The sequence below is a fragment of the Saccoglossus kowalevskii genome, chromosome 12 (genome assembly GCF_978046115.1).
Source record: "Saccoglossus kowalevskii chromosome 12, keSacKowa6.1, whole genome shotgun sequence".
Taxonomy (NCBI): domain Eukaryota; kingdom Metazoa; phylum Hemichordata; class Enteropneusta; family Harrimaniidae; genus Saccoglossus; species Saccoglossus kowalevskii.
This window is the reverse complement of record NC_140652.1, coordinates 32,463,577-32,487,052: the sequence shown is the minus strand read 5'-3', so window position 1 is coordinate 32,487,052 and position 23,476 is coordinate 32,463,577. Positions and strand designations below refer to the sequence as shown.

The following is a 23,476-nucleotide window of genomic DNA, read 5'->3' as shown; positions in this document are numbered from 1 at the left end:
CAAATTACTTGGAATTGTTCTACCAGATGTTATTGTCTGCATAATAATCAGTTTGATATTTCCAGCAATCATCAATGGAAATTACTTGGAATTGTTCTACCAGGTGTTATTATATGTATAATAATCGGTTTGATATTTCCAGCAATCATCAATGCAAATTACTTGGAATTGTTCTACCAGATGTTATTATCTGTATAATAATCGGTTTGATATTTTCAGAAATCATCAATGCAAATTACTTGGTATTGTTCTACCAGGTGTTATTATATGTATAATAATCAGTTTGGTATTTCCAGAAATCATCAATGCAAATTACTTGGTAGTGTTCTACCAGTTGTTATTGTCTGTATAATAATCGGTTTGAAATTTTCAGAAATCATCAATGCAAATTACTTGGAATTGTTCTACCAGGTTCTAACATTTTTATAATTTGTTGTCTAAGTGACTGGTCAGTGATTTCATATAAATGATAAGCTGCATTGCTGGGCTGTTTGTCGGTCTCCATCCACGACAGCTGAGTGAAACACAAACCATCAGTCTCCTTGGGAGGTTTCCCAGCATGCTCCACTGCAAGGATTCCCATGGACATAGCTGTCATAGATTTACCCAGAGCTACCTATAGAAACAAACATAGTGAAATAATTAAGACCTTGTTCATATATATTTAAAATACATTATTTTTTTTGTGTTATTTAATTTTACTTATTTCGATTCAAGGATTTTTTATTGAAACAGTAAGTTATTTGTGTACATGTTAAACTGAATTTAAAATAATGGATTTCACTTATCAGCAATTTATTATTATTGTTGAAAACTCAAAAACACAGTGGTGTACAATGCCAAGCAATGGTTAAAGGGACATGTTTAACCAATTTGTTTTTCATACTCCATAAAATACTGAGCAAAACAACTTTTTTGGAATGAAATGAATATACACATGCTGTGAATTTTCATTTTCATTTTCATGTTATGTGCATGCTATTATCATAGACACAAACCAAATGTCAACATATCAACATGTTTCCACTTTGATATCACAAAGATAGTTTTGGTTCAATACTTGGAAAAATAAATATGAAAAAAAAAATGCAACTCATGCTCCTTACATCTATGGACTATGGACACTGACAATATTTGCCATTCAACAATTTGTGAATCTATCACACAAATATTTGCACACATTTATTGCGTGTTATTAATCATCCCACAATATCTTTACATTATCACATTATAAATCACTACTATCAGAATTAGAGGTTTTTATGACATCATAGCTTCACATTATTACATTATAAATCATTACTATCAGAATTAGAGGTTTTTATGACATTATAGCTTTACACTATCACATTATAAATCACTACTATCAGAATTAGAGGTTTTTATGACATTATAGCTTTACATTATCACATTATAAATCACTACTATCACAATTAGAGGTTTTTATGACATCATATCTTTACATTATAATGTTATAAATCACTACTATCAGAATTAGAAGTTTTTATGACATCATAGCTTCACATTATCACATTATAAATCACTACTATCAGAATTAGAGGTTTTTATGACATCATAGCTTTACATTATCACATTATAAATAACTACTATCACAATTAGAGGTTTTTATGACATAGTTTCACATTATCATGTTATAAATCGCTACTATCAGAATTAGAAGTTTTTATGACATCATAGCTTCACATTATCACATTATAAATCACTACTATCAGAATTAGAAGTTTTTATGACATCATATCTTTACATTATCACATTATAAATCACTACTATCAGAATTAGACGTTTTTATGACATCATATCTTTACATTATCATGTTATAAATCACTACTATCAGAATTATAGGTTTTTATGACATCATAGCTTTACATTATCATGTTATAAATCACTACTATCAGAATTAGACGTTTTTATGACATCATAGTTTCACATTATCATGTTATAAATCACTACTATCAGAATTAGAGGATTTTTAGACTTCATAGCTTTAGAATATCACATTATAAATCACTACTATCACAATTAGAGGTTTTTATGACATCATAGCTTCACATTATAATGTTATAAATCACTACTATCAGAATTAGAAGTTTTTATGACATCATAGCTTCACATTATCACATTATAAATCATTACTATCAGAATTAGAGGTTTTTATGACATCATAGCTTTAGAATATCACATTATAAATCACTACTATCACAATTAGAGGTTTTTATGACATCATAGCTTCACATTATAATGTTATAAATCACTACTATCAGAATTAGAAGTTTTTATGACATCATAGCTTCACATTATCACATTATAAATCATTACTATCAGAATTAGGTTTTTTAGACATCATAGCTTCACATTATCACGTTATAAATCACTACTATCAGAATTAGAAGTTTTTATGACATCATATCTTCACATTATCACATTATAAATCACTACTATCAGAATGACATTATAGCTTCACATTATCACATTATAAATCACTACTATCAGAATTAGAAGTTTTTATGACATCATAGCTTTACATTATCACATTATAAATAACTACTATCACAATTAGAGGTTTTTATGACATAGTTTCACATTATCATGTTATAAATCGCTACTATCAGAATTAGAAGTTTTTATGACATCATAGCTTCACATTATCACATTATAAATCACTACTATCAGAATTAGAAGTTTTTATGACATCATATCTTTACATTATCACATTATAAATCACTACTATCAGAATTAGACGTTTTTATGACATCATATCTTTACATTATCATGTTATAAATCACTACTATCAGAATTAGAGGATTTTTAGACTTCATAGCTTTAGAATATCACATTATAAATCACTACTATCACAATTAGAGGTTTTTATGACATCATAGCTTCACATTATAATGTTATAAATCACTACTATCAGAATTAGAAGTTTTTATGACATCATAGCTTCACATTATCACATTATAAATCATTACTATCAGAATTAGAGGTTTTTATGACATCATAGCTTTAGAATATCACATTATAAATCACTACTATCACAATTAGAGGTTTTTATGACATCATAGCTTCACATTATAATGTTATAAATCACTACTATCAGAATTAGAAGTTTTTATGACATCATAGCTTCACATTATCACATTATAAATCATTACTATCAGAATTAGGTTTTTTAGACATCATAGCTTCACATTATCACGTTATAAATCACTACTATCAGAATTAGAAGTTTTTATGACATCATATCTTCACATTATCACATTATAAATCACTACTATCAGAATGACATTATAGCTTCACATTATCACATAAATCACTACTATCAGAATTAGAAGTTTTTATGACATCATAGCTTCACATTATCACATTATAAATCACTACTATCAGAATTAGAAGTTTTTATGACATCATAGCTTTAGAATATCACATTATAAATCACTACTATCAGAATTAGAAGTTTTTATGACATCATATCTTTACATTATCACATTATAAATCACTACTATCAGAATTAGAAGTTTTTATGACATCATATCTTTACATTATCACATTATAAATCACTACTATCAGAATTAGAAGTTTTTATGACATCATATCTTTACATTATCATGTTATAAATCACTACTATCAGAATTAGAGGTTTTTATGACATTATAGCTTTACATTATCACATTATAAATCACTACTATCACAGCACAGGAAAAGTGACGTACCCCTGACTGAGCACAGGAAAAGTGACGTACCCCTGACTGAGCACAGGAAAAGTGACATACCCCTGACTGAGCACAGGAAAAGTGACCCGTGACCGAGCACAGGAGAAGTGACCCCTGACCGAGCACAGGAAAAGTGACCCCTGACCGAGCACAGGAAAAGTGACCCCTGACCGAGCACAGGAAAAGTGACCCCTGACCGAGCACAGGAAAAGTGACACCTGACTGAGCACATGAAAAGTGACCCTTGACTGAGCACAGGAAAAGTGACCCCTGACTGAGCACAGGAAAAGTGACCCCTGACTGAGCACAGGAAAAGTGACCCCTGACTGAGCACAGGAAAAGTGACCCCTGACTGAGCACAGGAAAAGTGACCCCTGACTGAGCACAGGAAAAGTGACCCCTGACTGAGCACAGGAAAAGTGACCCCTGACTGAGCACAGGAAAAGTGACCCCTGACTGAGCACAGGAAAAGTGACCCCTGACTGAGCACAGGAAAAGTGACCCCTGACTGAGCACAGGAGAAGTGACCCCTGACTGAGCACAGGAGAAGTGACCCCTGACTGAGCACAGGAAAAGTGACCCCTGACTGAGCACAGGAAGAGTGACCCCTGACTGAGCACAGGAAAAGTGACCCCTGACTGAGCACAGGAAAAGTGACCCCTGACTGAGCACAGGAAAAGTGACCCCTGACTGAGCACAGGAAAAGTGACCCCTGACTGAGCACAGGAAAAGTGACCCCTGACTGAGCACAGGAAAAGTGACCCCTGACTGAGCACAGGAAAAGTGACCCCTGACTGAGCACAGGAGAAGTGACCCCCTAACTGTGCATAAGAGAAGTGACCCCTAACTGAGCCCGGGAGAAGTGACCCCTAACTGAGCCCGAGAGAAGTGACCCCTAACTGTGCACACAAGAAGACAATCAACATATTATATGGTTGGAATAATAGCTTTTACTCAGATTACATACCTCAGTTATTAAACTTGCATTACCATGGTTAATCTTGACTAATGGTGGATGTCCATTCACCAAAAGAGTACTCAGTGCATCCCTGAAATAAACAAATAATTCAATGCAAAATGGCTATTGCTCATTGTGTGAATGTGCTATTCCTAATTTTTGAGAAAATAAACAATACAATAAACAGTACAATAAAATAACATTTTTTGTGTATTACATTGCCGTTTTTGAGAAAATACTTTTGGAACAATTCCATACAACACAATGTTAAATTGCATTTTTTCACACTTTTTAAAACCCAGATTTTTTAAATAATTTTTTAAATAATTCAGGGAAACAAAAAGTACCCCATCATTACCAATATATGATTTTTTTAGCCTATGTCACCTGACTACAATTTAAAATACAGCATAATATCTCTGCCATTGGAACCTATGGCAAAAGCATTAAAATAAAGACAACTATACACTAAAATACAACAATATCCTGCAAAATGAAAAAAATTTATAATAAGTATTTTCATTCATGAGTAGGCTTCTAGTTAAAAAGAAAACCAGCAATGGTTTGCATCAGTGACATGTATCATACAACAATCATAGACAATGTAAAAATCTGGACTATTTTAAGCATAGAATCAATGAGTCATGTAGCCAAAATAAAAAAAAAAATATTTTAAAATCAATTATTAATATATACAGATTCATCACAGTGTTGAATGTCTCCAAAATTAAGTCAGTTTAAGATGCGGATCAAATGTCTGTTCATTTCTGGTGTCTGTATATCCTTTACTATTGCGTTTTTAAAAAAGCTAAATATAGTAGTAGTTCACACACTTTCAACTAATGGGTAATTGATCAATCCTGTTGTAAATAATTAATAACAATAACAATATGATATGAAAAAAAAAGACTGTTAGTTTGGAATGTCATCGATTTCTTTGGATCAACCATCCAACCATGGCCATCAGTTAGTTAATTCACGGTCACAAAAAATACATGGCCATTTTGCATCAAATCTGGAAACAAACATACTACTTACATACCGATTTTTGACAAAGATTAAGTGCCTGATGCATACATTGTGATACGGATTCAATACTGGCAATATGGCAGGATGATTATGATATTTGTTGTACTCCACACCGATCTCAATCAACTTCAGGATATCAAATGCTCTGAAAGAGAAGAACGAAACATTTTTTCACTCATTTTTATTTATTTTATGCTTTTAATATTTTAGTGGAGAAAATATTTTCAGTTAAAATATGCACTTGTCAGAAGAATCAATGAACAATAAATGCACCACAAAAGAACAAACACATTATAATTATAACAATAATGAACAACCTACAGTGTTATATTGGAGCAAGGATTGTGATTTTATGCAAATTAGTGTGCAACTTATCACAATATTGTGTGTACAATCAACTTCCAATCCAATATCGCACTGTGAGAATTGCATATTTGTTTACACCGAAATCAAGGTATGATATGTTTACACCGAAATCAAGGTATGATATGTTCACACTGAAATCAAGGTATGGCAAGTTGACACTGAAATCGAGGTAGGTATGTTTAGACTGAAATCAAGGTTGGTATGTTAACACACTGAAATCAAGGTATGATATGTTGACACTGAAATCAAGGTATGATATGTTGACACTGAAATCAAGGTATGATATGTTGACACTGAAATCAAGGTATGGTATGTTGACACTGAAATCAAGGTATGGTAAGTTGACACTGAAATCGAGGTAGGTATGTTTAGACTGAAATCAAGGTTGGTATGTTCACACACTGAAATCAAGGTATGATATGTTGACACTGAAATCAAGGTATGATATGTTGACACTGAAATCAAGGTATGGTATGTTGACACTGAAATCAAGATATGGTATGTTGACACTGAAATCAAGGTATGGTATGTTTACACTGAAATCAAGGTACACATGTTCACACACTGAAATCAAGGTATGATATGTTGACACTGAAATCAAGGTATGATATGTTGACACTGAAATCAAGGTATGATATGTTGACACTGAAATCAAGGTATGATATGTTGACACTGAAATCAAGGTATGGTATGTTGACACTGAAATCAAGGTATGGTAAGTTGACACTGAAATCGAGGTAGGTATGTTTAGACTGAAATCGAGGTTGGTATGTTCACACACTGAAATCAAGGTATGATATGTTGACACTGAAATCAAGGTATGATATGTTGACACTGAAATCAAGGTATGGTATGTTGACACTGAAATCAAGATATGGTATGTTGACACTGAAATCAAGGTATGGTATGTTTACACTGAATCAAAATACGCATGTTCACACAAAGAAGTCAAGGTATGGTATGTTTACACTGAAATTAAGGTATGGTGTGTTTACACTGGAATCAAGGTAGGTATGTTTACACTGGAATCAAGGTAGGTATGTTGACACTGAAATCAAGGTAGGTATGTTGACACTGAAATCAAGGTATGGTATGTTTAGACTGAAATCAAGGTTGGTATGTTCACACACTGAAATCAAGGTATGATATGTTTACACTGAAATCAAGGTAGGTATGTTTACACTGAAATTAAGGTATGGTATGTTTACACTGAAATCAAGGTATGGTATGTTTACACTGAAATCAAGGTATGGTATGTTTACACTGAAATCAAGGTATGGTAAGTTGACACTGAAATCAAGGAATGGTATGTTTACACTGAAATCAAGGTATGGTAAGTTGACACTGAAATTGAGGTAGGTATGTTCACACTGAAATAAAAGTATGATATGTTGACACTGAAATCAAGATATGGTATGTTGACACTGAAATCAAGGTATGGTATGTTTACACTGAAATCAAGGTACGCATGTTCACACAAAGAAGTCAAGGTATGGTATGTTTACACTGAAATTAAGGTATGGTATGTTTACACTGAAATTAAGGTATGGTATGTTTACACTGAAATTAAGGTATGGTATGTTTACACTGGAATCAAGGTAGGTATGTTTACACTGAAATCAAGGTAGGTATGTTTACACTGAAATCAAGGTAGGTATGTTTACATCGAAATCAAGGTATGGTAAGTTGACACTGAAATTGAGGTAGGTATGTTCACACACTGAAATCAAAGTATGATATGTTGACACTGAAATCAAGGTACACATGTTCACACAAAGAAGTCAAGGTATGGTATGTTTACACTGAAATCAAGGTAGGTATGTTTACACTGAAATCAAGGTAGGTATGTTTACACTGAAATCAAGGTATACATGTTTACACTGAAATCAAGGTATGCATGTTCACACAAAGAAGTCAAGGTATGGTATGTTTACACTGAAATTAAGGTATGGTATGTTTACACTGAAATCAAGGTATGCATATTCACACAAAGAAGTCAAGGTATGGTATGTTTACACTGAAATCAAGGTATGGTATGTTTACACTGAAATCAAGGTAGGTAAGTTTACACTGAAATCAAGGTAGGTAAGTTTACACTGAAATCAAGGTAGGTATGTTTACACTGAAATCAAGGTAGGTATGTTTACACTGAAATTAAGAAATGGTAAGTTGACACTGAAATCGAGGTAGGTATGTTTAGACTGAAATCAAGGTTGATATGTTCACACACTGAAATCAAGGTATGATATGTTGACACTGAAATCAAGGTAGGTATGTTTACACTGAAATTAAGAAATGGTAAGTTGACACTGAAATCGAGGTAGGTATGTTTAGACTGAAATCAAGGTTGATATGTTCACACACTGAAATCAAGGTATGATATGTTGACACTGAAATCAAGGTACGCATGTTCACACAAAGAAGTCAAGGTATGGTATGTTTACACTGAAATTAAGGTATGGTATGTTTACACTGAAATCAAGGTTGGTATGTTCACACACTGAAATCAAGATATGATATGTTGACACTGAAATTAAGGTATGGTATGTTTACACTGAAATCAAGGTAAACATGTTCACACAAAGAAGTCAAGGTATGGTATGTTTACACACATAAATCAAGGTATGATATGTTGACACTGAAATCAAGGTACGCATGTTCACACAAAGAAGTCAAGGTATGGTATGTTTACACTGAAATTAAGGTATGGTATGTTTAAACTGAAATCAAGGTAGGTAAGTTTACACTGAAATTAAGGTAGGTATGTTTACACTGAAATCAAGGTAGATATGTTTACACTGAAATTAAGGAATGGTATGTTCACACTGAAATCAAGGTAGGTATGTTTACACTGAAATCAAGGTTGGTATGTTCACACACTGAAATCAAGGAATGGTATGTTTACACTGAAATTAAGGTAGGTATGTTTACACTGAAATCAAGGTAGATATGTTTACACTGAAATTAAGGAATGGTATGTTTACACTGAAATTAAGGTAGGTATGTTTACACTGAAATCAAGGTTGGTATGTTCACACACTGAAATCAAGGAATGGTATGTTTACACTGAAATTAAGGTAGGTATGTTTACACTGAAATCAAGGTTGGTATGTTCACACACTGAAATCAAGGAATGGTATGTTTACACTGAAATTAAGGTATGGTATGTTTAGAGTGAAATAAAGTATGGTATGATTACACTGAAATCAAGCATACCTGATTGGAGAGATATCTGGTTTGCCACCTTTCAATATAGGTACCCAAGCTGCTTGCATGGACTCACCATCACTTTCTTCCAATGTTTTCAATATTCCTCCTTGAAAACAATGAGACAGAAAAACAATTATAAATGTAAACATGCACACAAGCAGTATATTGTGTGATGTCATAATAATTCATAGCTGTGTTATATTTAATATTGAAACTCTGCAATAACTATCTCTAAGTCTTTCCCTTACCTGTCACACTGTGTGTGATGACTTTCCATAACCAAACTTTCCCTTACCAGACACATTGCCTGTGATGACTTTCCCTTACCTGTCACACTGTGTGTGATGACTTTCCTTATACCTGTCACACTGTATGTGATGACTTTCCCTTATACCTGTCACACTGTGTGTGATGACTTTCCTCTATACCTGTCACACTGTGTGTGATGACTTTCCCTTATACCTGTCACACTGTGTGGGATGACTTTCCCTTATACCTGTCACACTGTGTGTGATGACTTTCTCTTAGCTGTCAGACTGTGAGATGACTTTCCCTTATACCTGTCACACTGTAGTGATGACTTTTCCTATACCTGTCATACTGTGTGTGACGACTTTGCCTTACCTGTTACACTGTGTGTGATGACTTTCCCTTATACCTGTCACACTATGTGATGACTTTCCCTTATACCTGTCACACTGTGTGTGATGACTTTCTCTTAGCTGTTAGACTGTGTGTGATGACTTTCCTTATACCTGTCACACTGTGTGATGACTTTCTCTTATACCTGTCACACAGTGTGTGATGACTTTCCCCTATACCTGTCACATGTGTGATGACTTTCTCTTATACCTGTCACACTGTGTGTGATGATTTCCCCTTATACCTGTCACACTGTGTGTGATGATTTTCCCTTATACCTGTCACACTGTGTGTGATGACTTTGCTTACCTGTCACACTGTGTGTGATGACTTTCTCTTAGCTGTTAGACTGTGTGTGATGACTTTCCTTATACCTGTCACACTGTGTGATGACTTTCCCTTATACCTGTCACACTGTGTGTGATGACTTTCCCTTATACCTGTCACACTGTGTGTGATGACTTTCCTTTATACCTGTCACACTGTGTGTGATGACTTTCCCTTATACCTGTCACACTGTGTGGGATGACTTTCCCTTAGCTGTCAGACTGTGAGATGACTTTCCCTTATACCTGTCACACTGTAGTGATGACTTTTCCTATACCTGTCATACTGTGTGTGATGACTTTGCCTTACCTGTTACACTGTGTGTGATGACTTTCCCTTATACCTGTCACACTGTGTGATGACTTTCCCTTACCTGTCACACTGTGTGTGATGACTTTCCATAACCAAACTTTCCCTTACCAGACACATTGCCTGTGATGACTTTCCCTTACCTGTCACACTGTGTGTGATGACTTTCCCTTATACCTGTCACACTGTATGTGATGACTTTCCCTTATACCTGTCACACTGTGTGGGATGACTTTCCCTTATACCTGTCACACTGTGTGTGATGACTTTCTCTTAGCTGTTAGACTGTGTGTGATGACTTTCCTTATACCTGTCACACTGTGTGATGACTTTCCCTTATACCTGTCACACTGTGATGACCTTCCCTTATACCTGTCACACTGTGTGATGACCTTCCCTTATACCTGTCACAGTGTGTGATGACTTTCCCTTATACCTGTCACACTGTGTGATGACCTTCCCTTATACCTGTCACAGTGTGTGATGACCTTCCCTTATACCTGTCACACTGTGTGTGATGACTTTCCTTTATACCTGTCACACTGTGTGTGATGACTTTCCCTTATACCTGTCACATTGTGTGGGATGACTTTCCCTTATACCTGTCACACTGTGTGTGATGACTTTCTCTTAGCTGTCAGACTGTGAGATGACTTTCCCTTATACCTGTCACACTGTAGTGATGACTTTTCCTATACCTGTCATACTGTGTGATGACTTTGCCTTACCTGTTACACTGTGTGTGATGACTTTCCCTTATACCTGTCACACTGTGTGATGACTTTCCCTTATACCTGTCACACTGTGTGTGATGACTTTCCCTTATACCTGTCACACTGTGTGTGATGACTTTCCTTTATACCTGTCACACTGTGTGATGACTTTCCCTTACCAGACACGCAATGTGTGATGACTTTCCCTTACCAGACACACAGTGTGTGATGACTTTCTCTTATACCTGTCACACTGTGTGGGATGACTTTCCCTTATACCTGTCACACTGTTTGATGACTTTCTCTTAGCTGTCAGACTGTATGTGATGACTTTCCCTTATACCTGTCACACTGTGTGATGACTTTCCCTTATACCTGTTAGACTGTGTGTGATGACTTTCCCTTATACCTGTCACACTGTGTGTGATGACTTTCCCTTATACCTGTCACACTGTGTGTGATGACTTTCCCTTATACCTCCCACACTGTGTGATGACTTTCTCTTATACCTGTCACACTGTGTGTGATGACTTTCCCTTATACCTGTCACACTGTGTGTGATGACTTTCCTTTATACCTGTCACACTGTGTGTGATGACTTTCCCTTATACCTGTCACACTGTGTGTGATGACTTTCCCTTATACCTGTCACACTGTGTGTGATGACTTTCCCTTATACCTGTCACACTGTGTGTGATGACTTTCCTTTATACCTGTCACACTGTGTGTGATAACTTTCCCTTACCAGACACACAATGTGTGATGACTTTCCCTTATACCTGTCGCACTGTGCGATGACTTTCTCTTATACCTGTCACACTGTGTGTGATGACTTTCCCTTATACCTGTCACAGTGTGTGTGATGACTTTCTCTTAGCTGTCAGACTGTGTGAGATGACTTTCCCTTATACCTGTCACACTGTAGTGATGACTTTTCCTATACCTGTCATACTGTGTGTGATGACTTTGCCTTACCTGTTACACTGTGTGTGATGACTTTCTCTTATACCTGTCACACAGTGTGTGATGACTTTCCCCTATACCTGTCACATGTGTGATGACTTTCTCTTATACCTGTCACACTGTGTGTGATGATTTTCCCTTATACCTGTCACACTGTGTGTGATGATTTTCCCTTATACCTGTCACAGTGTGTGATGACTTTCCCTTATACCTGTCACACTGTGTGTGATGACTTTCTCTTAGCTGTTAGACTGTGTGTGATGACTTTCCTTATACCTGTCACACTGTGTGATGACTTTCTCTTATACCTGTCACACTGTGTGTGATGATTTTCCCTTATATCTGTCACACTGTGTGTGATGATTTTCCCTTATACCTGTCACACTGTGTGTGATGACTTTCCCTTATATCCGTCACACTGTGTGTGATGACTTTCTCTTAGCTGTTAGACTGTGTGTGATGACTTTCCTTATACCTGTCACACTGTGTGATGACTTTCCCTTATACCTGTCACACTGTGTGTGATGACTTTCCCTTATACCTGTCACACTGTGTGTGATGACTTTCCCTTATACCTGTCACACTGTGTGTGATGACTTTCCCTTATACCTGTCACACTGTGCGATGACTTTCTCTTATACCTGTCACACTGTGTGTGATGACTTTCCCTTATACCTGTCACAGTGTGTGTGATGACTTTCTCTTAGCTGTCAGACTGTGAGATGACTTTCCCTTATACCTGTCACACTGTAGTGATGACTTTTCCTATACCTGTCATACTGTGTGTGATGACTTTGCCTTACCTGTTACACTGTGTGTGATGACTTTCTCTTATACCTGTCACACAGTGTGTGATGACTTTCCCCTATACCTGTCACATGTGTGATGACTTTCTCTTATACCTGTCACACTGTGTGTGATGATTTCCCCTTATACCTGTCACACTGTGTGTGATGATTTTCCCTTATACCTGTCACACTGTGTGTGATGACTTTGCTTACCTGTCACACTGTGTGTGATGACTTTCCCTTATACCTGTCACACTGTGTGATGATTTTCCCTTATACCTGTCACACTGTGTGTGATGATTTTCCCTTATACCTGTTAGACTGTGTGTGATGATTTTCCTTATACCTGTCACACTGTGTGATGATTTTCCCTTATACCTGTCACACTGTGTGTGATGACTTTCCCTTATACCTGTCACACTGTGTGTGGTGACTTTCCCTTATACCTGTCACACTGTGTGGGATGACTTTCCCTTATACCTGTCACACTGTGTGTGATGACTTTGCTTACCTGTCACACTGTGTGTGATGACTTTCCCTTATACCTGTCACACTGTGTGATGATTTTCCCTTATACCTGTCACACTGTGTGTGATGATTTTCCCTTATACCTGTTAGACTGTGTGTGATGATTTTCCTTATACCTGTCACACTGTGTGTGGTGACTTTCCCTTATACCTGTCACACTGTGTGGGATGACTTTCCCTTATACCTGTCACACTGTGTGTGATGACTTTCTCTTAGCTGTTAGACTGTGTGTGATGACTTTCCCTTATACCTGTCACACTGTGTGATGACTTTCCCTTATACCTGTCACACTGTGTGTGATGACTTTCCTTTATACCTGTCACACTGTGTGATGACTTTCCCTTACCAGACACACAGTGTGTGATGACTTTCTCTTATACCTGTCACACTGTGTGGGATGACTTTCCCTTATACCTATCACACTGTTTGATGACTTTCTCTTAGCTGTCAGACTGTGTGTGATGACTTTCCCTTATACCTGTCACACTGTGTGATGACTTTCCCTTATACCTGTTAGACTGTGTGTGATGACTTTCCCTTATACCTGTCACACTGTGTGTGATGACTTTCCCTTATACCTGTCACACTGTGTGTGATGACTTTCCCTTATACCTGTCACACTGTGTGATGACTTTCTCTTATATCTGTCACACTGTGTGATGACTTTCCCTTATACCTGTCACACTGTGTGTGATGACTTTCCTTTATACCTGTCACACTGTGTGCGATGACTTTCCCTTATACCTGTCACACTGTGTGATGACTTTCTCTTATATCTGTCACACTGTGTGTGATGACTTTCCCTTATACCTGTCACACTGTGTGTGATGACTTTCCCTTATACCTGTCACACTGTGTGTGATGACTTTCCTTTATACCTGTCACACTGTGTGTGATAACTTTCCCTTACCAGACACACAATTTGTGATGACTTTCTCTTATACCTGTCACACTGTGTGTGATGACTTTCCCTTATACCTGTCACACTGTGTGTGATGACTTTCCTTTATACCTGTCACTGTGTGTGATGACTTTCCCTTATACCTGTCACACTGTGTGTGATGACTTTCCTTTATACCTGTTACACTGTGTGTGATAACTTTCCCTTACCAGACACACAATGTGTGATGACTTTCCCTTATACCTGTCACACTGTGTGTGATGACTTTCCCTTATACCTGTCACACTGTGCGATGACTTTCTCTTATACCTGTCACACTGTGTGTGATGACTTTCCCTTATACCTGTCACAGTGTGTGTGATGACTTTCTCTTAGCTGTCAGACTGTGTGAGATGACTTTCCCTTATACCTGTCATACTGTGTGTGATGACTTTGCCTTACCTGTCACACTGTGTGTGATGACTTTCTCTTATACCTGTCACACAGTGTGTGATGACTTTCCCCTATACCTGTCACATGTGTGATGACTTTCTCTTATACCTGTCACACTGTGTGTGATGACTTTCTCTTATACCTGTCACACTGTGTGTGATGATTTTCCCTTATACCTGTCACACTGTGTGGGATGACTTTCCCTTATACCTCTCACACTGTGTGTGATGATTTTCCCTTATACCTGTCACACTGTGTGTGATGACTTTCCTTTACCAGACACACTGTGTTTGATAAATTTCCCTTACCAGACACACAGTGTGTGATGACTTTCCCTCACCTGTCACACTGTGTGATGACTTTACCTTACCTGTCATACTGTGTGATGACCTTCCCTTATACCTGTCACACTGTGTGATGACCTTCTCTTATACCTGTCACAGTGTGTGATGACTTTCCCTTATACCTGTCACACTGTGTGATGACCTTCCCTTATACCTGTCACACTGTGTGATGACCTTCCCTTATACCTGTCACAGTGTGTGATGACTTTCCCTTATACCTGTCACACTGTGTGATGACCTTCCCTTATACCTGTCACAGTGTGTGATGACCTTCCCTTATACCTGTCACAGTGTGTGATGACCTTCCCTTATACCTGTCACACTGTGTGATGACCTTCCCTTATACCTGTCACACTGTGTGATGACTTTCTCTTATACCTGTCACAGTGTGTGATGACTTTCCCTTATACCTGTCACACTGTGTGATGACCTTCCCTTATACCTGTCACACTGTGTGATGACCTTCCCTTATACCTGTCACAGTGTGTGATGACTTTCCTTTATACCTGTCACACTGTGTGTGATGAATTTTTTCTTATACCTGTCACACTGTGTGTGATGACTTTCCCTTATACCTGTCACACTGTGTGTGATGACTTTCCCTTATACCTGTCACACTGTGTGATGACTTTCTCTTAGCTGTTAGACTGTGTGTGATGATTTTCCCTTATACCTATCACACTGTGTGTGATGACCTTCCCTTATACCTATCACACTGTGTGTGATGACTTTCCCTTATACCTGTCACACTGTGTGTGATGACTTTCTCTTATACCTGTCACACTGTGTGTGATGACTTTCCTTTACCAGACACACTGTGTGTGATGACTTTCCCTCACCTGTCACACTGTGTGATGACTTTCCCTTATGCCTGTCACACTGTGTGATGACCTTCCCTTATACCTGTTCACACTGTGTGTGATGACTTTCCCTTATACCTGTCACACTGTGTGTGATGGCTTTCCCTTATACCTGTCACACTGTGTGTGATGACCTTCTCTTATACCTGTCACACTGTGTGTGATGATTTTCCCTTATACCTGTCACACTGTGTGTGATGACTTTCCCTTATACCTGTCACACTGTGTGTGATGACTTTCCCTTATACCTGTCACACTGTGTGTGATGACCTTCTCTTATACCTGTCACACTGTGTGTGATGACCTTCTCTTATACCTGTCACACTGTGTGTGATGATTTTCCCTTATACCTGTCACACTGTGTGTGATGACTTTCCCTTATACCTGTCACACTGTGTGTGATGACCTTCTCTTATACCTGTCACACTGTGTGTGATGACCTTCTCTTATACCTGTCACACTGTGTGTGATGACCTTCTCTTATACCTGTCACACTGTGTGTGATGACTTTCTCTTATATCTGTCACACTGTGTGTGATGACTTTCCCTTATACCTGTCACACTGTGTGTGATGACTTTCCCTTATACCTGTCACAGTGTGTGATGACCTTCGCTTATACCTGTCACACTGTGTGTGATGACTTTCTCTTATACCTGTCACACTGTGTGTGATGACTTTCCTTACCTGTCACACTGCCTGTAAATGTTACTCTGACCCAGTTTCCATGTATACATTCAATAAATATTATGGCTGATGGTTGGAATTCAAGTCCAGTTTCTTCGTGCACCTCACGTTTAACTCCCTCCTATAAACAGATTAGATCAACCCCAGTCAGTTGAGGGGATTAAAAAATTTGTGCACATAAGAAATTCTGTGGTACATGTCAGAAATTGAGGTGAATGTAAGGAATTATATAGTACATAATAGGAAAAACTCTGTTGTAAAGTACAGCAGAAATTCTGTGTAAAGAAAATTAGTGTACAAGTTAGATTCTAGCTATACTTGAATTATTGAAGCTAAACACAGGTGTTATACCTGACATTTGAGATAATGAGATTGAAGTTATTGAACTGCACTATCAAAATTCAATGAGGTAGTATGTGGTTCAATGAAATGTCATACATACTTCTAGCGTTTCATTTCTTTCCATTCGTCCAGCTGGGAGATACCATGTCCCTCTACACGATACCTTGGCTTCTTGCATCATCAATACCTCCCCCTTTTCATTAATCAACACAGCAGCCACAATGTAATGTACATTGTATTTCAAAACTGCTACCTCATCATCACGTAATTGATCTCTCTTGTGGATCACATCACATTGTGGATGCGATACATTGGGAGCTTCACCACGCAGATATTTTCTGATCATGTTTTCAATTCCATCATCGTCCTCCATCCTCCTTCTGTTTGTGTACTTCTCCGTTTAGCTGGGTCTGTGACTGTAAACCCTATAAGAGTGTTACATTTTACTGTGATTTATTTTCATTGTTTTAATATTTCAGCCGTTCTGCAAAAGTTGCAAGGATCGGTCCGATTGGTTTAAAAATTTGACAACTGAAAATAGTTCACCAAGTGTTCATGAGCTATTGATAAACTAATCTTCCAAGTCCTTGAACTTGTGTGACCTTGGTACCCACCAATCAGTCTTTTTACAGTATTGTATTTTTATAGTTTTGTATTTTGCAAGTTTTAATTTATTCAGTTTTCTGTTCCTACTTGTTTGTAATAATAATGTGTTTTTTTCTCTCTACTTATGTTGTGGTGTGCATTTACAATAATAATAATAATAATAATAATAATAATAATAATAATAATAATAATAATAATAATAATAATAATAATTTATTGCAGTCTTAGAAATAGTTTCCAATAGTTGAGAGCAATAAAAATGTTAGTGAAAAATACAATGAATATAAAACAATGTATGATGAATCATTGTAAAAGAGAGGCACCAACGAAAACTCTTTGAATATTAACATTTTTCAATAAGCCACTAACTAACTAAGCCACTGGAAGATTTATATGACAATTTGGTCCCAAATTAATAAAACAAGAGGCAATCAATAAGAAAACATAGCACAGCCAAAGATGAAACAGTACTTAAGGAACTAAGCATATAAGATAAGATAAGATAAGATAATTCTTTATTACAACCTTATAGAATGAATTACATATCTATTTTGGTTTATGAAATGCAATAAAGATGTTAAAATAAACATAACAAGTTAGATATCTAAAATCTACTACAATACAGTTACATGAAATAATGTTAAAAAAAAAATAAAAAAAAAAAAAAAAAAAAAAATATTAATGACCCATTAGGTGGTTTTCTCTAATGGTATTTGCTGTTTTTATAAATTTGATAAGCTCTGTTAGTAAATATTTGTTGTTTGTATTCAATATATGAATGAATTTTTCTTTGTTTGTACAGTGTTTAAAATTGTTAATTTTCTTTGAAAAATGTGAATATAACAACTCTCTTTCATCTGTGTAAAGTTCACATTTTGTGATGTAATGAATTTCATCCTCAAGTAGGTTGCATTTAGTACATTTTCTGTCTTCTGTTTTTATTTTTGGTCTTTTGTGCCTTCCCATCTCGATGTTTAGTTTATGGGCACTTAGTCTCAATTTTGCTAATAGACCAATGTTTTCTTTATTATCAAGGATTTTAATGTATGGTTCAGTATTTATATTTTTCTTCAGTAATGTATAAGTTCTTAGTTTAATAATCGTCTACAGAACATTAAATGGTGTTTTTCTGTACATGTTTTGTCCCAGTACTCTGGTCTGTATTGATTCCCCAAATTTCTGCAGCATAAGTTAAAATTGGTGTCTGGATGCCCTCAAATAATTTCAATTGTAAAAGCATGTTTAACTTGTTTGATGTTAATACTGGTTTGATTGCTGCATCAGCTTTTTTTGCTTTATCTACCAATCTTTCCATGGTCATGTTCATTGCCCCATTTGTATTAAATGTTACCCCTAGATATGTGAATTGATTTGTTTTTTCAATCGTGTTTAGCCCATATGAGAATTCTGTATTTTTTGATTTATGACCATTTTTTGTGAAAATCATAATTTTTGTTTTTCTCATATTCAACTGTAGACCCCATTGTTTTGTATATTCATAAAGTGTGTCTAATGACCTTTGTAAGTCTTCTTTGTTAATAGCTGTTAGAACAATATCATCAGCGAATAGAAGTGAAGAGATGTTTTGACTACTTAGGTTTGGACTATTCATTGTACAGTTATCAATGTTGGCTACCAAGTCGTTTATAAAAATGTTAAATAATGTTGGGCTTAATGGACACCCTTGTTTGACACCTTCTTGCATTTTAAAGCTCTCGGTCACTTTGTCATCTAATTTAATTTTGAATTGCATATTCATATACATATGTTTTAGGACTCGATATGCACCACCACATATGTTGTTTTGTAATAATTTTATGAATAGTCCCTCTCTCCAAACTTTATCAAAACATTTTTTTAAGTTTTTGTTTTTTGATTGGTATTTTTTGATCAGTGTATGTAATGTCAGTATATGATCATAACTGTTTTATTATGAGGGAAAACAGCATATTATAGACATTACCAGCAGCCTCTCAACACTGCTAGATATTACCAGTGGATTATGTTATTTCTTTGATTTTCTGGGGAAAGTAAATACATAAGAGCATAAATGTTTGATGATTGACAAGATTATAAAACTTAAATTATATGTTTATCGTAGAATTATCAAAAAGGTCAGCAAAACTAAAAACCTTTCAAAAATTAAATCAAAATCAGCAGATGAAATGGAACAAAAGTTTAAACTTCCCTAACTAGATGAAAGACGCAAATATGGAGAATGATAAATTTGCATTATCATTCAGTGTGCACTTGATAGAGTGACTGTGAAATTCATATAATATTAATGAGATTCAGTCATCATTACCAAATCACAACTTTGTTAGTTATAAAATACATCAATTTTAATTTCATTTTAGTATGTTCTACATGTGGTAAGTCTTTGAAATATGATCACAATGAAGCAAATAATAAAATTGCAAACAAATATTTAATGAATGTACATCACCTTAATTAATTCAATCCACAACACATCATTGACATTTTCAGACGTGGGAACTGTCTTTATATTAAGATGTTAGGTGTTCCAGTGTCCATTCTTTCATTTTTATTTTAGATGACCTGTAAAGAACGTACAAGTGAATTACATGATGAAATTAAAGAAAAATAATGAAAACAATATATTAGGAACATCTATGTAATTTAAACATTTTGGCCATTTAAAATGTATATATTTAACAAGAAGCTCAGTCTGAAGTTATGCAGAAATATCAAAAAAATAAGAGATACAACTAATGCAATGTTTGGTTTTTACACACTTCTAATATCTAGCTAATATAGTATCATTTTGTTTGAGTCAGTTATAATCATTCTATCTTATTGTGTAGTATTATTGATATAAACCATAAACTTATCTTTCGTTGTAATTGTAATAAATGTCATTTATTTTGTATGTTACTACTGTTTTGTTCATGCCGGCAAGCCATGAATTTGGAGAAGGCAATTTGTCTATATTGAATGGCAACTTTCCTAATTTCATTTCACAGCCAATGCATCTCATGTTATAGTTCACATTTGACAACTGTCTACAGGTGTCTTCAGAACATATCGTTCTGTTTCATTTTTGTCTAATCAACCGATATTTATGTTTATAGGCCGTTGCACTTGTTTACATTTAGCGAACGTACGTTTACACAGTGACTTGATTGGCAACCCGGAGTTCGACCAGTTTAATCAAAATATGGCAGACTGTTCTATTTTTCCGGATCAGCAGTCACGGTTGTCAAATACTTGTAAGATGTATTAGGTGTATCCATATTCCTGTGATTCAGAACCTCAGTATTGCTTGTAAACCAGTACATGACAGAAGCGAAACCTTATATGCCAGAGACCTCGATTTCACTAGTACGTAACTACGGACATTTTAAACACATAATGGCCAATACAAGACAATCGTTATACAATAAAAATGTGTGTTAGCCATTCTAAGCGTTGAGTATATACTGTTCATACGTACCACGCTGGTACTACCACCGATACGGATTTACGTGAATCTGACACAGACAACATTCAGAAAGTTCAGTTGCGTTTGTTTGTTCGTATTCCTTTTCTCAAATCTCTGTTTGACTCCCAGGTTCCACGCCACAATTATATTACATCTTGACACGTATTACAACGTAGAAAACTGTTAACATTAATTGTATTCAATAATATATAGGGGATGTGAAGAAATGCATTTCAGTTACCAGGGAGCTAATATATAAATAATAACCTTATTGACTTTATTCATTTTGAATAGAACATAGTCAAATGCCATGCTAAAATCAAACAAAATAATAATTTGGAAAGAATTAACGTTCTGTATACATTTCAGATATGATAAATACACATACAGATAGGCTATTTCAGAAATACCACTTTCGTTAATATAAACTGCAAGTTTTTTATGTGTTGCCTATAATATATAACTTTACGTCTAAAAAAATGAACTGTAAAGGTATTGACTTATTCGTGCATCTTTATGTTGTTCACAGTCAACCAGGAAGTGAAATTCATCCTCAACTTTATCAGCACCTCACCTTTCACAGAATCTTTCATCAACATTTGTTTTTGTTCTTGTATGCCGGCTTTACTCTGTCATCAGATTAGGATTCCTAATTCTGAGTTTGCATATATATTTTTTATAATTTGGGTATTATTAAGTTTTGTTAAGTATTGTTCTGTTTTAAATTATTTTTCAACAAATATTGAAGGTTCTTGTTTTATCATTGTCCCCGGATTTAGATTAATTTCACTTTTCCACAATTTGCTTCTATTAGAACTTTTTTAATGTATGCTATGCGTTGCCCCATTACAATAATCATCTATCTAATTTTGCCTAACTATTTTTTGCATGCGTTTTGCCCATAATACATAGAAAACAACCGTTACTACACTCGAATGAAAAAAAAAGACGCGTGTAAAATAAAATTGTTTATTTACATGAAATTCGAACACGCGCTGCGCTACGACCACCGCGCTTTAAAGCTAAAAATAAAATAAGCTGCTGCGTTTGGCAAGTAAGAGTTTCAGAAATGTAATAATATATACGTATGTAATATTCATGGAGCAATTGTGACTGGACTCTTTGTACGAGGTTGGGGCCACAGGGCCTGGCGATCTATTCGTGTCAATACATGGACGTCTATGGGGCGGAAAGACTGTGAGCCGGTACAGAACCTTACTCTTGCTCAAAATAATATAAATTATAGTTTGATAATGTAAAGCACGCATATGTCATTAAATTTAAATATCCACACTCCGAAACCCCCCAAATCGCTAGTACTTCAAATTGTTTCCGGTCGGTCAGTACAATGTATGTCCGGCCTGTGGTTGGAGCGACCACAGTCACTCTTCTAGTAGCTGCGGTTCCGTAGCTTTTTGGTGCGACCTACAATCGAATTTCGCCTTAACAATTTCATTTGGACGTCTTTTTTTTAATTTTGTTGTGTGGGCCGGCCAGAGTCAGTCACGTAAATAATGCGGTCGGCAACATAGAGCTATGATTCCACAGCTACTCTCCTAGTAGAGTCACTTTGGAGCGACTATAAAAATGGAAATACGGCTGAATTTGCTAGGGATTCAGCATATATCTATTAAAAGTATAGGGTATTAATAATGCTGCTGAAATAGCAAGGGGATCTAACCGGGTATTTTTGAGAACAGATGTTTAATTTACTAAGTTTTTTTATCACCATGTTCGTAAGTTCAAAGAGTCAAACTCTGTGTCAGGAGTTTCAGTTTGTGAATTTTTGAATAAAACTTCAAAAGGGGGCGTATCTAACTTTAAAAAGGGTACCACTCATGATCTTAAGGGAGAAGCCTAATCATAATTTTTGACAAAATTGGTCATAAATCGCATGACAATGTTCATTAGTTTATTTTGTACAATCATGAAGTTAATGTCTCATGGTACAATGAAATAGTGTTTTTTGTGTGTTACAGTTATACTTTTTGAGAAACATGTCCCAATATTTCTTAAAAATTGCTATTTTTAGAACAATTCCATAGAACATAATGTTAAAGAAAAATTACATATTTTGACACTTTTTAAAACACATATTCTTTTTAAATAATTCAGAACAACGAATGGTACTCCATCATTAACAATTTTCAGTTTATGTCACCAGGCTAGATTTTGAGATATTGCATAATATTTCTGCCATAGGAACCTGTGGTAAAAGTGTTATAATAGTGTAAAAATGGCGACTTTTCACTAAAATACAACCAACAATTTCTCGAAAAAAAGGCTGGTGACCCCCAACT

General features: G+C 35.7%; 1 protein-coding gene across 1 annotated transcript; it reads right to left on the bottom strand.

Moving 5' to 3' along the window:
- Positions 1-316: 316 nt before the first annotated feature.
- On the bottom strand, positions 317-21,271 carry LOC100372850 (8-oxo-dGDP phosphatase NUDT18-like). The gene is made up of 8 exons (XM_085506232.1): positions 21,189-21,271; positions 20,181-20,293; positions 17,229-17,553; positions 16,787-16,907; positions 9,301-9,400; positions 5,732-5,863; positions 4,699-4,780; positions 317-616 (listed from the first exon to the last, which is right to left on the bottom strand). Exons 3-8 carry the CDS (start codon positions 17,499-17,501, stop codon positions 380-382), a joined length of 945 nt encoding a protein of 314 aa, XP_085362358.1. The 5' UTR covers positions 17,502-17,553; positions 20,181-20,293; positions 21,189-21,271; the 3' UTR covers positions 317-379.
- Positions 21,272-23,476: the final 2,205 nt, after the last annotated feature.